The 15273-nt window shown below is 40.6% G+C and overlaps 2 protein-coding genes across 3 annotated transcripts in view; one reads left to right on the plus strand and one right to left on the minus strand.

The window, feature by feature from the left end:
• Positions 1-15273, minus strand: part of rsrp1 (arginine/serine-rich protein 1) — a 238176-nt gene that overhangs the window by 89213 nt on the left and 133690 nt on the right. The window lies entirely within an intron of this gene.
• The window catches only part of maco1b (macoilin 1b), an 85096-nt gene continuing 73756 nt past the window's right edge, over positions 3934-15273 (plus strand). Inside the window, exons 1-2 of one of the 2 annotated variants that reach the window (XM_055656325.1) lie at positions 3934-4007; positions 4169-4289. In XM_055656325.1, the coding sequence (XP_055512300.1) occupies positions 4210-4289 (80 nt within the window). In that variant the 5' untranslated portion in view covers positions 3934-4007; positions 4169-4209. Of the gene's footprint in view, positions 4290-15273 lie in introns of both variants that reach the window. The other variant, XM_055656324.1, reaches the window with a different exon arrangement.

The following is a 15273-nucleotide window of genomic DNA, read 5'->3' on the forward strand; positions in this document are numbered from 1 at the left end:
TAAATTAATCTTATCTGCCTATACATGATCAATTTCCATCCTTTCCTTTCATATCCATGTGTCTATCTAAAACCCTTTTAAGCATTGCAATCATATCTGCCTCCACCGCCACCCTTGGCAGCTCATTCCAGGAGCCCACCACTGTTTTAAATACATTGCCCTGCACATCTCTTTTAAGCTTTGTCCCTCATCCCTTAAAGCCCTCTAGTCTTTAATATTTCCAACCTGGGTAAATAGTTCTGACTGTCTACCCTATCTATGCTCATGATTTTATATATTTGCATTTCCTTTGGTCATAGCATATTCAAAAATTTGTCACTGCTCCTTCACCATTGTTAGGTCAAAATCCTGAAAGTCCTTTCCTAAAGTATTGCTACGAGACTTTATGACAAGGAATGCAGTTCAGAATGTTGGCTTGCCACCATGTTGAAAGGAACTGGGAACAGGCATTCGATGCTGCCGAGTCAGTAAGATCACTTCCTGTGATTGAATTTAAAAAAAACTCTCAAGTACACCTCATGTTTCCACTACCTTCCCACTACCAAGATACAAGCTAGACACAGACCCACTCCATGGACTGTTAACTGGGCATGAAATAGAAAATGTCCCCACTGCAACAGAAGCCCTGGTGTAGAAATCTTAGGGAGTGAAGAGGCTTTGTGATTGATGTGCTTTAATAAGAAAATGATAAATGCTTGACTGAGATTCTGTACAATACAGAACTTCGCTGGTGGGTTACTGACTACCATTCCTTGGAGGCACAGATTTAAGGCCATTTTTTCTGTACTTATTCCCTCTCAGTCCATTGCTGGAAAACCAGGCCTGAAAAATCACAACCTATATAAGAAATTGGAAGGTGAATGCTGTGAGTGTCCAACTCATCTCTTCAAGAGTACTGTGCCTTCATACCTTGTAAATCAATGCTTTTGATGTAGTGGTGTTGACATTCTCTACATTGTTTTCTGTCATGAGGAGGTTGTACTATAAGGAGAAATTGGAGTGGGTGTGTGTACTAAATGCATCCCAGAGGAATGAGAGTCAAAACCTATAAGATTCTAAAAGATAGAACCAAAGTAGTTACTAGATGAAAAATCTCAAAGAAGGGAACATGTCACAGGATAAGGTTGATCCTTTGATTTTGATTTTCTACCCAGAGCTGATTGCCCAATAATTGAATGTATTCAATGCCAGGATCAATAGATTTTTTTGGCTACCAAAAGAATCGAGGAATTTCGCAATCAGGCAGGAATGTGGATGAGGAAGATAATAAGCTATTGAGTTAATGTTCAACAGAGCAGAACTGCGAGTATGGTCTATCTCTGCACCTATTTGATATGTTTTTGCTATTTTACTGCCTAATGGAAAAATGAGCTGGCAACAGATATTAGCCCAAACCTCATTATGACTGTGGGCAAGGAAACTGTACTATATATTTCATACAGTGCTTGAAATATATTGCTTAGAAGGGGGCTATTTGAACCATTCTGTTATCCTGGTCAAAAATGAATTATAATTAATTCTATTTTCTAACTTTATCCAAAACAAAAAAAAGGATAATGCCTCATGTTACCAATGTGTTGCGTGGAGCAGAATTGAATGGAGAAGGATGTGGAAGGCAGCAAAAAAAATATGCTGCTGGGTTCATAAGCTTTGTCATAAATATGTTAGGTAGATCTAAATTATAGACAAAGAACTGTAAGTCGCAAAACAATGTCATCCATTGTCCAATTAATATTCAGAAAGTGCAAATCAATTTAGCAGTGACTGATGCCCGGAAGCAACCAGTAGAAGAGTACTTCCATTTTATATCCATCCACAATAGGTAAAATTAACAAAAATTGTAAAATAAATGTGGAATTAATCTGATAAAGATTTTGAGTAAATGAAATTAAAATAACTGCATACATTAAAGATTTGAAATAATAACAGCAAATGCCGGAGAAACTCAGTAGTTCAGATAGTGAAAACTAAAATCATTGATATTTCAGGTCTGAGGTCCTTCACCGGACCTGAATATGGAAGTATTAGGCTAATTCCTCATTTGTTTCATAATTGTTGTAGATCCCTCAAATGCTCACTTCAAAACTACCTAACAACATTTCCTCATTGAAAATCAGAGGTGTAATTTTGGGAATATGGGCGTCACCTTGAAATAAGGGCATGTTGCAAGCTCTGCAATGATGTCATGTAAGACAAACCAACCTACCTGATATCTTAAGTTATGTAACAACAGTTTGTTTAATGAAGTAGATTGCTGAATGCTCTTTAAGCAAAGGGGCTTGCATGCATATTTGTTCAACGCCATGAAATCACTTTTGGATCTGATGGCATTGTAATATGTCAGTAGTAACTTATTTATAATTTTATCACAGTAAAGTTATTCCTACTCTGTGAGAGAACAGAAGTTAGTGGTGCTCAAAATGACACTTGTATTTCTGAAAGAAAATCTCAAAGCCCTGGCCTAGGACTATGTACGTGTAAACCCATGTATGTGGTCAAGTCAATGCACCTCCCGAATAAGATTCAACCAAATCTTGCTCCCTCAAATTCTCCCTACCTATCTCTACCTGTTGATTATTCATTCCACACTGGTGATTGACAGCAATCAGGACTAGAGGCGACCATTGTCCACTGCCAAGGGAACTCATGGCTATTAAGCTTGTGCGGCCCTCCCTACCACAGACAGATGTAGAAGTCAAGTCGATAGATATTTTTTATGGCGGCGATGGAGATTCTTGATTAGCACGGGTGTCAGAGGTTATGGGGTGAAATGAGAAGGATGCAATTGAGAATGAAAGATAGATCAGCCATGATTGAATTATGGAGTAGTCTTGATAGGCCGAATGGCCTAATTCTGCTCCTATCACTTATGATCAGCCATGATTATAGGCACAAAAATCTGGTGTAACTCAGCGGAACAGGCAGCATCTCTGGAGAGAAGGAATGGGTGACGTTTCGGGTCTCGACCCTTCGAACGGTCTCGACCCGAAACGTCACCCATTCCTTCTCTCCATTGATACTGTTTGTTCCGCTGAGTCACTCCAGCTTTTTGTGTCTATCTTCGGTTTAAACCAGCATCTGCAGTTCCTTCTTACACATCAGCCATGATTAATTGGCGGAGTAGACTCAATGGGCCGAATGGCCTAATTTTGCTCCTTTAACTTATGATCAGCCATGGTAGGATGGTGGTGTGGACTGGTTGGGCAGAATGGCCAAATTCTGTTCCCCGAATTACCTCCCCCTCCACCTCCACCTCCACCTCCACCTGCACTCCACCTGCACTCCCCCCACCTCCACCTGCACTCCACCCACCCCCACCCCCCCTCTCCCTCCACCTCCACCTCCATCTCCACCTCCACCTCCATCTCCACCTCCCCTCCATCTCCATCTCCATCTCCACCTCCACCTCCATCTCCATCTCCACCTCCACCTCCACCTCCATCTCCATCTCCATCTCCACCTCCACCTCCACCTCCACCTCCACCTCCATCTCCAGCTCCACCTCCACCTCCACCTCCATCTCCACCTCCACCTCCACCTCCACCTCCACCTCCACCTCCACCTCCATCTCCACCTCCACCTCCACCTCCACCTCCACCTCCATCTCCATCTCCATCTCCATCTCCATCTCCATCTCCATCTCCACCTGCCCTCCATCCACCTCCCCCTCCCACCCATCTCCACCTGCCCTCCATCCCCCTCCCCCTCCCACCTCCACCTGCACTCCACTCCACTCCAGCCAACACGCCTGCGTGATCTCGGCCCAACTTGACGTCCCAAAGTGCCCGCCCTCCGCCTCCGTCTATTGGGTCATCCGGGATGAAGGGCGCCGGCGGCCACGGGTGCTGATAGGCGTGGAGAGGTAGCAATCAGGGCGCTGGCGCTGTGATTGGTGGGCGGAGCTGCTAATCACAGCGGGTGGGCGGGCTCAGCTGCAGGTCCCGCCCCCCCTCGGCCAGCCTGGAGCCCCAAAGGCAGCGCGGAAACACTGGCGTCAACCCAGAGGGGTCGGTCTCATCTCATTTAATTCTTTGTTTGAAAGAAGAAGAAACAAAAACGGAGGAAGGGCGAAGCGGAGAAAAATAATATTTCCATGATTTCAAATTGCCTCGAATTAATTTTTTTTCTCATTTTTTTTGTGTGAAATTTTATATTTGAAACAAAAAAGGGAGGAAACAGTTTTGAAGAAGGGAAAGGCAGCGAAGGACAATGAAGAGGCGCAATGCTGATTGCAGCAAGATCAGGAGGCCGTTAAAACGGAACAGGATCACCGAGGGGATATACGGCAGGTAATTAGGAGAAAAAAACAAATGCAACACCCCCCGAGCATTGTTTTTACAATTTAAATGAAGCATTTGGCCCGGTTTTGGGCGAGGGAAGTGTGTGAGGATCTGGCTGGGTGTGTTTCCACTTGGCCTAGGCCGCAGAGAAGCCTGGGGCTAGCGTAAAGGGGGGGCAGCGTGTGGGGTAGTCATTGGGTGGCGATGGTGTGAGAAAACAGCATTTTTGCGAGTTTCCTGGGAGGAGAATATTAACAGAAGTGGGATATTTCTTACACATAAACAGAATTGAGCGGGGTGAATAGTGTGTCACTGTTTCTACTGACATTGTAGTGAAAGGAGAGTGGGACACTTCAGGGGGAGAGAGAGCTGTCATAACGTGCTCTCTGAATGCCAGGGCTTCAGGTAAAGTTACTGTCACACACTGCTGCGCTGAATGTTAGAATATTTTCAAACAATGTTATTTATATTCGGATAACTTTGGTGTTGGAAGTTGCTTTGGGGGAGTATTGTATGTTAATCCAGTTTTTTAAGAAGCAATATCCAGTTAGGGCCTAACCGAAAGGATTTAGCAGGAAAGATAGCCAAGGATTATGTTTGTCATTGTTGGAATCAATTTTCTTCCTTTCTTCTTGTTCTTTTTCCTCAGTTTTTGGTATGTTGTCACTTCCTCCAGCACCAAGTTTGATTATCTTTCACATAAGTTTACATATAGTTGATGTTTTATACAGGTAAAATCTGTATAATTGTTTATAATTGTCAGTCTTTTTTAAATACTATAACTTTATGGAATTTTAATTTTGTGCTTGTGCAAAAGAATATTTGTTAGTTTATTTGTTCTTGTTTTCCTGTAGCGGAGATTTGAAATTGAAATTGTGCCATGAAATTCCGTCTATCAATGTAGACGCAAATTAATAATCTTATAAAAGTTAAATCTTTCCAACAACTGTATTATGTTGTCCAAAACCAATGTTATTATATTAGTGGCTTGTTTAAAAATGAAGTTAATGCAACAGTGCATTGATTGAGAAATCCAGATTCATGATCTTTTGGCATAGAAAAAAGAATATTTGTAATTAAGCACATTTCTATATGGCTCCAAAGCTGCATTATTGAACTGAAATAATTCAAATGCCAATCAGCTAATTTTTAAACACTATCATAGGTAAAATGTACAAAATCTTGGAAACCAGGTTGTTCACACCACGTTCACACCAAGTGCCCCCTCAACCCTACCACCACCACCAAACAGCATTAAGTAAATAACCCAATAATATATGTGTTTATATTGTGACATTATCTGAAAGAGAAATGCTGGCCTGACTAAGAGAACTCCCTGTACTTAAGTTATTGCCACTGGTTCATTTATGTAGGGTTAAGAGGGCTGACACTGCTTGGTAAATATTTCATTGGAAAGGTGGTAGCTCTGATCATGTAACAGTGTCACAGTATTATATTGAAATGTCAGCCCAGAACAAAGCTCTGGGCTGAGGTTTGAGCAGGAATCTTTCTGTCCTTGGAGAGATTGCTCCTAAGAAGCTGCGAGTGGAACTTGTTTTCTTTGAAACTGATTTGTACGTAGAGTAAGGCTTGAGGGGCTATTGTCACAGAAGAAAGAAGCTTCAGTTGAGAACTTTTTAACAGTGTTTTCTGTAGTTGAATATTTGTAGTATATCTCTATTCATAGTTGGGCCTGGAAATGTATTTGATAATAGCAAACAGTTGTTGTAAATGTGGGCTAATAACTTGAAGTGAAAAAATTGTGTTAATGGCAAGCAAGTTTTATTTGCAATCTGGAGAAAATGCAGCAAAGTATTGCTGTAGAAAATGGAAAATTATTGTTAATTTGTTGGTGGTCCATTTCAGTGCATGAAAAAACAGTGAAATTTTGACCTGCAGTGCAGCAAGTCTCAAAGTGGTTCATGTTAGAAGTTGAAAGTTTGCATATCTTTACCTCACCAATAGTGGTCTACTAGTATTCTAGAGATTGGAACACAAATGTCATCTCAAACTATTATCGTAAAATTTATCCCTACGTTAAAGTTCTTTCGCATCTCGTGTTTAAACTATAGTAGATTATTTTTACTTTGCGATCTGTGGTTCATGTGTCAATAAATCAACTGCCTAGTGCCCCAAGTTTCAGAAGTGGCTGGATTGAACTCTGATGTGGGAAGTTCAGTTCAAGGCTGGGGTTCCAGAAAGAACCCCAGCCAGTCCAAACTGTAATATTTGACTTCTATGACTAAGCAGTAGAAGTGGATTGTACTGCACTGAATGACTGGCTTCAAGTTTGACCAAAATGCTTATGTGATGGCATAACATGTAAGATACGATTGTTTAGATTCTTCCAAGTGCTGGGATTGAACAATATGTATAAGATTGATGTACTAGTTCCTGAGAAATTTGTAGTAAAATAGATTTTTTAAAGCATAAAGTTGAAGATAGCAAAAAGGAAACTTTATTTTGATTTTGTTTGGAAAAAAACAGCTTCTGAAAGCTTTCTGATTCTATATTGATGGCAAATGGTCAACTACTTGAATCTGGTCTGTAATGTTATTGTCCATGCCAATGAATCACAGATTTGGTTACTTAAAATTGAAACAGTCTTATGCATTGAATTGCAAATACACCTTCCAACTGTGTTCATACTATTTTTAAATATGAAGGTGATTTCACTATTTTTATTGCAACAACTCTACGTTCTTATTTAAGCAAGTTGCAATTGGAGATGGCATGGCATTACAATACATACCCGTTTCATCTATTTGTGAAAGGGTGTAAGCAGAGCTAGAAATGTTTTTCCATGGTGCTTTCTGTCATTTAGCATGAGCATAGATGGTTTTCATTTTCTTCAAGCCATTACACAGATTCCATATTGTTACTCCATTGAATTATTTAGCCTTTCTCAACTTCCATGTAAACATATGTTGAAACTTTTAACTTTGTAACATCACGCTGAAAAGAACTTCACTCAGTGAGCTTCATGACTGTCATGCTTTTGCATTCTGTAATAATTAGAATGTGAATTTTAGATAAGTAAGTATGACAGAAATTTGGACTACTGGCAGAATTTTGCTTCGTTCACGATGTAAATTCAAATAATTAATTCCTGCTTATTTAGTCAATACAAACCAATCAGAACATGTTCTGAAGCGGACAGGTTATCAGGAAAATTAGATTTGTACATTAGGCTGGCAAAATAATCATGTCAATGATGCCTGCTTTTATTAACAAGCAAAACCATTAACAAATTCAGTGGATTGTATGGTGGCAAATGCTGTGAATTTCTGCATTCGTATGGACCCTTATTAATTTTAGAAATGTGCTAGCTTTAGAAGGAAAAATGCTGATTTAGAAAGCTGTCTAAAATTCATAGCCAGATCTCAAAAGTAAAGTTAGCAAACATAATTATCCTTTGAGGGTTGTAGAAATGTTTAATTTGGCTGCAAAGGATGACTGATGGTAAATCGCCTGTAATCTGAGATCAATTGTAAACCGTAGGTGTTAAGAGATAGGAGGAATAAAGGATATTACAAAAAGTGATGGACGTTGCCCGGTCCATCATGGGTGTGGGTACTGACCCTCCCCATTATCGAAGGGATCTATAGGAGGTGCTGCCTCAAAAAAGGCAGCCAGCATTATCAAGGACCCGCATCGCGCTGGTCACTCTCTCGTTTCACTCTTGCCACAAGAAGATGCTATAGGAGTCTGAAATCCATGATCTCCGGCTTCAGGGACAGCCTTTTCCCAACGACTGAGGATGTTAACGTCTACAAGCACTAACTAAACCTTGAACTATGAGGTGTCTTAGTTCCACTGGGGACTTCAGGCTTTTGTTTTGTTTTGCACTAAGTTTTAATTTAACTTTTTTTGTTTTTATTATGTCATCTATTGAGTACTGTGTTTACAGATCTGCTTTGCTGCTGCAAGTAAGAATTTCATCGTTCTGTTTCGGTACATGTGACAATTAAACACTGTCGACTCTTGGAAAAAAGATGGAGTTGATCATGCATGCTGTGATCCCAACCTGGTGGCATGGCACAATAGGTTAGAGCAAGTAAATGTCATTTCTTTTGACGTGATTCATGTATTAATTTAACAGTAAATGTCCCACAGAAGTCAGTTTAAAAAATTGCCACCTTTTTATGACAATATGGTGATTTATACATTGCCTCAAAGCCTTTTTTAAACTCCTTAAATGCTTTTGCCCATCATCATTTGGTCTTTAAATCTTGTTAGTTGATTAGATACACCATAGGTACCAAAGATTTTCCTGAATGTAGGAGACGAGGTATTTTTCATATTGGAGGCCTGTAATGAGCAGCATGCACAAGGATCAGTGCTGGATCCACTGTTACCTATATTAGCAATTTGGATGAGAATGTAGTTAGCATGGTGAGCAAGTTTGTGGCTGAGACTAAAATTAGTGATATAGTGGACAGTGCAGGTTATTTGAAGTTCAAGAAGATAGACATGAAGTGCTGAAGCAGCTTTAAAGTGCAATGCTATCTAGCTTGACTGGGCCAATGTGCAGATGAGGTTTAAGCAGAAAAGTGTAAGATGTTGCATTTTTGTAAGACAGACCAGAGCAGGATTTGGACAGTTAGGGGTCAGGAGTGTGTAGAACAAAGAGATCTATAGATGCACTGTAGAAAGCATTTTATCGGGATGCATCACACCATGATTTCAGAACAGCTCCATCCAAGACCGCAAGAAATTGCAGAGAATTGTAGACACAGCTCAGACCATCACACCAACCAACCTTCCTTCCATTGTCTCCATCTACACTGCATGCTGCCTCGGCAAAGATGAGTTTCACCCTGGTTAATCCCTCTTCTCCCCTCTCCCATCAGGCAAAAGGTACAGAAGTGTGCATACCTCCAGATTCAGGAAGTTTCTTCCGATCTGTTATCAGGCAACTGAACCAGAGAGCAGTCCTGAGCCACTTTCTACCTCCATGGAGACTCTTGGACTATCTATAATTAGACTTGACTGGACTTTATCTCGCGTTAAACGTTATTCCCTTTATCCTGTATCTGTATACTGTGGATGACTCGATTGTAATCATGTCTAGTCTTTCCGCTGACTGGTTAGCACGCAACAAAAAGCTTTTCTCTGCCTCAGTACATGTGGCAATAAACTAAACTAATTCCGTGACAGTGGGAACACAGTTAAGATGGTGAGGAAGGAATTTGGCCTGTTTGCCTTCAGTAGTCAGGATATTGAGTACAGTTCTGTTAGTCCTGCTGCAGGAACAATGTCATTAAACTGAAAAATATGTGTTTAAAAAAAATATATTGGTTTGCTACCTGTTCTTAATGAGTTAAGTTTTAATGAGAGGTTGAATAGGTTGAATCTCTTCTGTAGAAAGTAGAATGCTGAAGGATGACTATATATAGAGGTTTATAAAATCACGAGGGGCATAGTTAAAGTGAAAAAACAGCTCTTTCACCCGGATAGGTGAGTCTAAAGCTAGAGGGCATAGATTTAAAGTGAGAGAGAAGCCGAGGGGCAACTTTCACACATGGGTGGTGCACGCAAGGAACAAACTGCCTGAGGAAGTGGTAGAAGCCTGTAAATTATGACATTTTAAAATACATTGATTGGAAATGTTTGAAAGTATAGGTGCCAGGCTCAAGAGGGAATACCCCAGTTAAACAACTAGGTCAGCATGGAAGAGTTGGTGGACCTGTTTAGCTTTAAAGCTCTAACTCCATGGTCATCCATTAACTAAAGTTCCAAATACCCTGATGCTCTTGCCTTGCACTTATCAGTATATGCCTCCAGAAGAGATTATGGACTTTTATGTATTAGAGGAGTCAGGGTATGAGGATGGGGGGGGGGGGGGGGGGGGGGGACGGTGTGTTTAGATTGAAGATTGGCCATTATCTTATTGAACTGCAGAGTGGACTCGGAGGAGAAATGATTCTCCCCTCCTATTCTGCATTTAGATGGTTTTAACGCCAACACTATCTTGTTGTAAGATTCTTTTATTTCAAATTGATTTATATACTGAATGGCTTCTCAGCACAATGGCAAGCAAAACCATTAGTTTCATCAATGTGTTCATATTTTATCTTTAAAATGTTTATTTATCTATTTTCTTTAAAATAAAAGTTTAGAGGGATGTTAATATAAAATTGGCAAAAAATTAAGGAGGAAGAATTTCTCCTGGATGCATTATAAGGATTTTCTGCGTTGTGAATATTCAAGATAGCTTTTTTTGGAATCCAGCTTCTCCATGGTGCAATAGATGTGGTGGCATCCACATCTGAAACGTTTCGCTGTCCAGTGGCCTGATTGGTTGTGTCGGGTGCATTTTCCTATTGTTCACGTGCTGAGCTTTACGCCTCAATTACTTACTACTAATTACTTGATTACTAATGTCCATGGTGTCAAAGTGGCTTGAGGAGTTGGTTATGATGTGTATCAACTCCTACCATAGCAAGGACCTCGACTCGCTACAATTTTACAGCCACAATAGATAAAAGGGCATGCGATCACGCTGCCTCATCTGTCTGCACTGGACCACTTAGGCAATAAGAACATATAAGTCAGCTCATTGTTTATTGACTACAGCTTAGCATTCAACACCATAAACACCTCCAAATTTGTTATCAGATCCATGGAACTGGGTCTCCGCTCGTCCTTATGCAACTGGATCCTCAACTTTCTCATCGGCAGACCACAATCAATATGAATTGGAAACACTGCCCCCTTGATAAGTGTCAGCACAGGAGCACCTCGAGGCTGTGCTTAGTCTCCTCCTCTATACCCATGACTGGAGCACAATTCCACGTTGATGTTAAATTCACTTAATTTAGGGAATGGGAAAAAGATAGAAAATCTGATGGAATGGTGCCAGAATGATTATCTTGCTCAATGTCAGCAAGACCAAGGTGCTAATGAACTTTAGAAGGGAAAAGCTGAGTATTCACAAAACTAGTAGTGGAGGGAGTCAACAGGTTCAAGTTTCTGGGCATGCACATCTCCAAAGACCTGTACTGGGCCTGGCATATCGATGTAATCACAAAGAAAGCCCATCAATGCTTCTACTTTAGAAGATTGAAGAGATTCAAAATGTCGACAAATGGTTTATTAATCTTTCATAGGTGCATGGTAGAGAGCAAATTGACTGGTTGCATCGCTGCCTCTTTCTGCAACTCATATGGTCAGGTACGAAGGAGATTAAAGAGTGCGGTTGACACTGCCTATCCATCACAGGTACTGACCTCTCCACTATCTAAGGGATCTATAAGTTGTGATAACCTCCCAAAAGGAGGCCAATGTCACCAAAAACCTGCATTACCCGAGCCACATGCTCATTTAGCTGCGACCATCGGGAAGAAGGTAGAGGAGGTAGAGGAGTTTGACAAGCATAACAACCGGGTTCAGAAATGGCGTCTTCCCAAAAGCAATCAGGCTCTTGAACACTACACAGCACTAACCTCAACTATGAACTTCCATGCGTTGTCTGGTTGTATGGAGGACGTTTTTTTGCATTCGTTTGTAGTGATTGTTGATTTTTCTTTTTGTTTGTATCTGTGTACATTGTGTTTACAAACGTGCTGCTGCAAGCTCTGTTGCCAGTACTCATGACAATTAAACACTCATGATTCTTGACCTGAAGTCAAAGCTGTGGTAATGTGAACAGGGAGGGTGAGTTCTCTTACTATTTAGTTAATAGCTGATTGAGTGGACTACTTTCTAAATACCCACCTGCCTGCCCTGTCAACCACATCTGTGGAAGAGCCTCAGTTCTCACATTATCTTCATTAACCACCTCATAATACCCAAAATCAGTGGGAGCAAGTTATAGTTGACCCAGACTAAGAATATTTGCAGTGCATTTAAAAACCTGCTCAAAGGGATTACTCGAGTAACTTCAACATTTTACAGCTATGATATGATATATGATATGCCATTTATTGTCACTATACATGTACAATGAAATTAAAAGCTGCTCGTACTCAGTGCATACATATAATATAGTACAAAAAACAAGAAACAGAAAACAAAAACAGAAGGGGGAAGGGGGGGGGGGGGGGGGGATAGGTGCACAATTCTGCGGCGCTATATACATATATACAGATGGAAGTCCGGGTGTTGGGCTGTGAAGTCAGTGCATGTGTGAATTTGAATTAAGAGTAGTTATAATTTTCGGAAAACAACTATTCCTGAGTCTATTTGTCCTGGATTTGATGCACCTATAGCGCCTTCCAGAGGGCAGCAGGTCGAACAGTCCAAACGCAGGATGGGAGCTGTCTTTGATGATATTCTTTGCCCTGCTAAGGCAGCGGGAGGTGTAGATATCCATCAGGGAGGGGAGAGGGCAACCAATGATCTTCTGTGCTGTCCTAGTTACCCTCTGAAGCCTCTCCCTGTCTGCCATGGTGCAGCTGCCATACCATGCTGTAATGCAGTATGTCAGCAGGCTCTCGATGGACGAGTGGTAGAAGGTCAGCAGCAGGTTAGAGTCCAGGTTGTGCTTCCTGAGGACCCTCAGGAAGTGCAGCCGCTGCTGAGCCTTCTTGATGACCGCTGTCGTGTTGTCTGTCCAGGAGATATCAGCAGCGATATGGACGCCGAGAAACCGGAAGGTGTTGACCCTCTCCACACACTCGCCGTTGATATGTAGGGGGACTAAGTCGGTGCTATGCCTCCTGAAGTCGACAATGAGCTCTTTTTTCCTGGTGTTCAGAGCCAGATTGTTTTCTGAGCACCAGTTTGTCAACTTCAGGACTTCCTCTCTGTAGGCTGCCTCATCTCCCTTTGAAATAAGTCCGACTACAGTAGTGTCGTCAGCAAATTTGACGATGCGGTTGTTGTTGTGGGCCGGACTACAGTCGTAGGTGTAGAGACAGTATAAGAGGGGGCTTAGCACACAGCCCTGTGGGGAGCCGGTACTCAACCTGCGAGTGGAGGAGAGGTGGGGGCCGAGTCTCACTCGGTGGCTACAAGGTGGACCTATTAATATTTCATCATGGTTGTAATTTGAGAGGCTAATTGTAACAAAACATTATTAGCTGACTTTGTTGCTCTCAAAAGTACAAAGCTATCCTTGATTTTGTTTCTAGTTAAATGCCTTATTTCTTGATCGTTTTTAAATTCAAGCTGTATGGATCTTCAAAGATCTGAAGAATTATTTTCCATAAAACGTTACCTAATTACCTATGAGCAACAAAATAAAGCAGTTTATTTCCAAAATACACTTTAAAAGCTCCCTTTCAAATTAGCTGCCAATAAATAATTTTGTTGCATATTTTTGTCTGTTTTCTACTGCCCTAGATCAAATGTGCGCAAGATCTTCTTGCCATTTTTCTGTTTCCTTTTGATATTCTTAAATAACTTTACATAGTAATCCTCTTAGATTATGAAGAGAAGTTAGCAAGTTGTTTATTTTAAAATGATTGACTCATGGTTGTTGTCAAAACCATCAATCATTAGCCAAACTTTTGAGTTGAGAATTTGATCATGTCAGCAGTTTACTTTCATTCTATTCATCGTGCACTATTCTATATTGGTGAGTGTTAAATATGTTGCTTTTCCGCAAGTATGTATGTCGTTTGTGACTATATGGCATTTTGATGCATTTTCTGTGCATGACTAGTTCTTGCAACTTGTACAGAACTTGAATCGGAGGTGTTGCCATCTGTCAAGTCATATCCTGTCCATACGTCAAGTTGTGCTCTTCTCATAGTTTTTGCTGTTTGTCTACATTTTGTAGTTGGTTGAGCTTGTCACTTGTGTGTAGTATAGCACAGTGGACAATTGTCGAGCTTTTTGATTTGGCATGAAATTGCGAGACCAGTTTCACCATTATGAAGACAATCTTGACACGTTTAATATCACTTTATGGTCTGCTACCTGACATTTCACTCAGTCTGCTAAGAATTAAGTCTAAACCAGTAATTATCCACTGCTGTGGCCAATCCATCCCTATTGATTCTTACATTTTCTCATGGCTTCAAGTGTGATATCAGTGACAAGCTTGCGCAACGAGTTGGATAGCTTCCTTAAATGGCATTTTTACTTTGGAAAATCTGATGCAAATGTTTGCTTTAAATTAAAACAAAATGCCCTAAAAGCTGAGTTTTTTTTTTTAATTTTTCCCTTGCCTGATCCGACTATTGCTGTAAATAATACCCATTCTCAATCATACAGTTTGCATAATAAGTAACTCATCCTGGTTTAGATAAGTATTGTGCCAGGCTGCAGAGCACAATCTGACATGAATCTGAATGCTTTTTATCAGAATATCTACCTGTCCTGAACCCGACAGGTAGCTTAGGCAGCCAATATGTGTTGGAAATCAGAAATAAAAATAAAGTTCTGGGATTCTCAATGGATCAGGTGACATTCATAGGAAACTCAGTCCTGATGTAAGGTAATTGACCAAAAAATGTTAACTGTTTCTCCTTATGGATGCCACCTAACACGATGACTGTTCTCGGCAATCTATTGGTTATGTTTTCTTGTACAGAGATTGGGTTGTAGTCTTTCACTTAGAACTTAGCGCTCCACACAGACTGAGTACGGTAGTTGGTCTGAACCATCTTATGTTATTGTGACATAATTTAAACCTTCAGATATGATTTATGAAGATATATGTGTGTAATCCCTTGCTTTTCAAGACGATAAATTCCCTACAGCATCATTATCAGCCTTTCCTCACACCCTCTGATTTATAGCACAATCTTCTGCAGATATCAAAGTGTATTATATGATCCACTTCACTTCATCAGTTCCCTTTTGTCTGGTTTCATTATGTAGTTTATTACAGCAATTAATGTTGCACCTCATTTTTGATGTTTGGATCTTGGTGCATTGGTGTTTAGCTATTTAGTTGGTTTAAATAATACTTTTTGGGGGCTTGTATCAGTCAGGCTAACCTTTATGTACTATACTTGCTGCGGAACTAGTGGATAGATCCAATGCAGGTGTTGTTCAGATTAATGTAATCAAAGTATCACTGACTAAACTGTGGTTATGA

This window comes from Leucoraja erinacea, chromosome 26 (genome assembly GCF_028641065.1).
Source record: "Leucoraja erinacea ecotype New England chromosome 26, Leri_hhj_1, whole genome shotgun sequence".
Lineage (NCBI taxonomy): Eukaryota > Metazoa > Chordata > Chondrichthyes > Rajiformes > Rajidae > Leucoraja > Leucoraja erinaceus.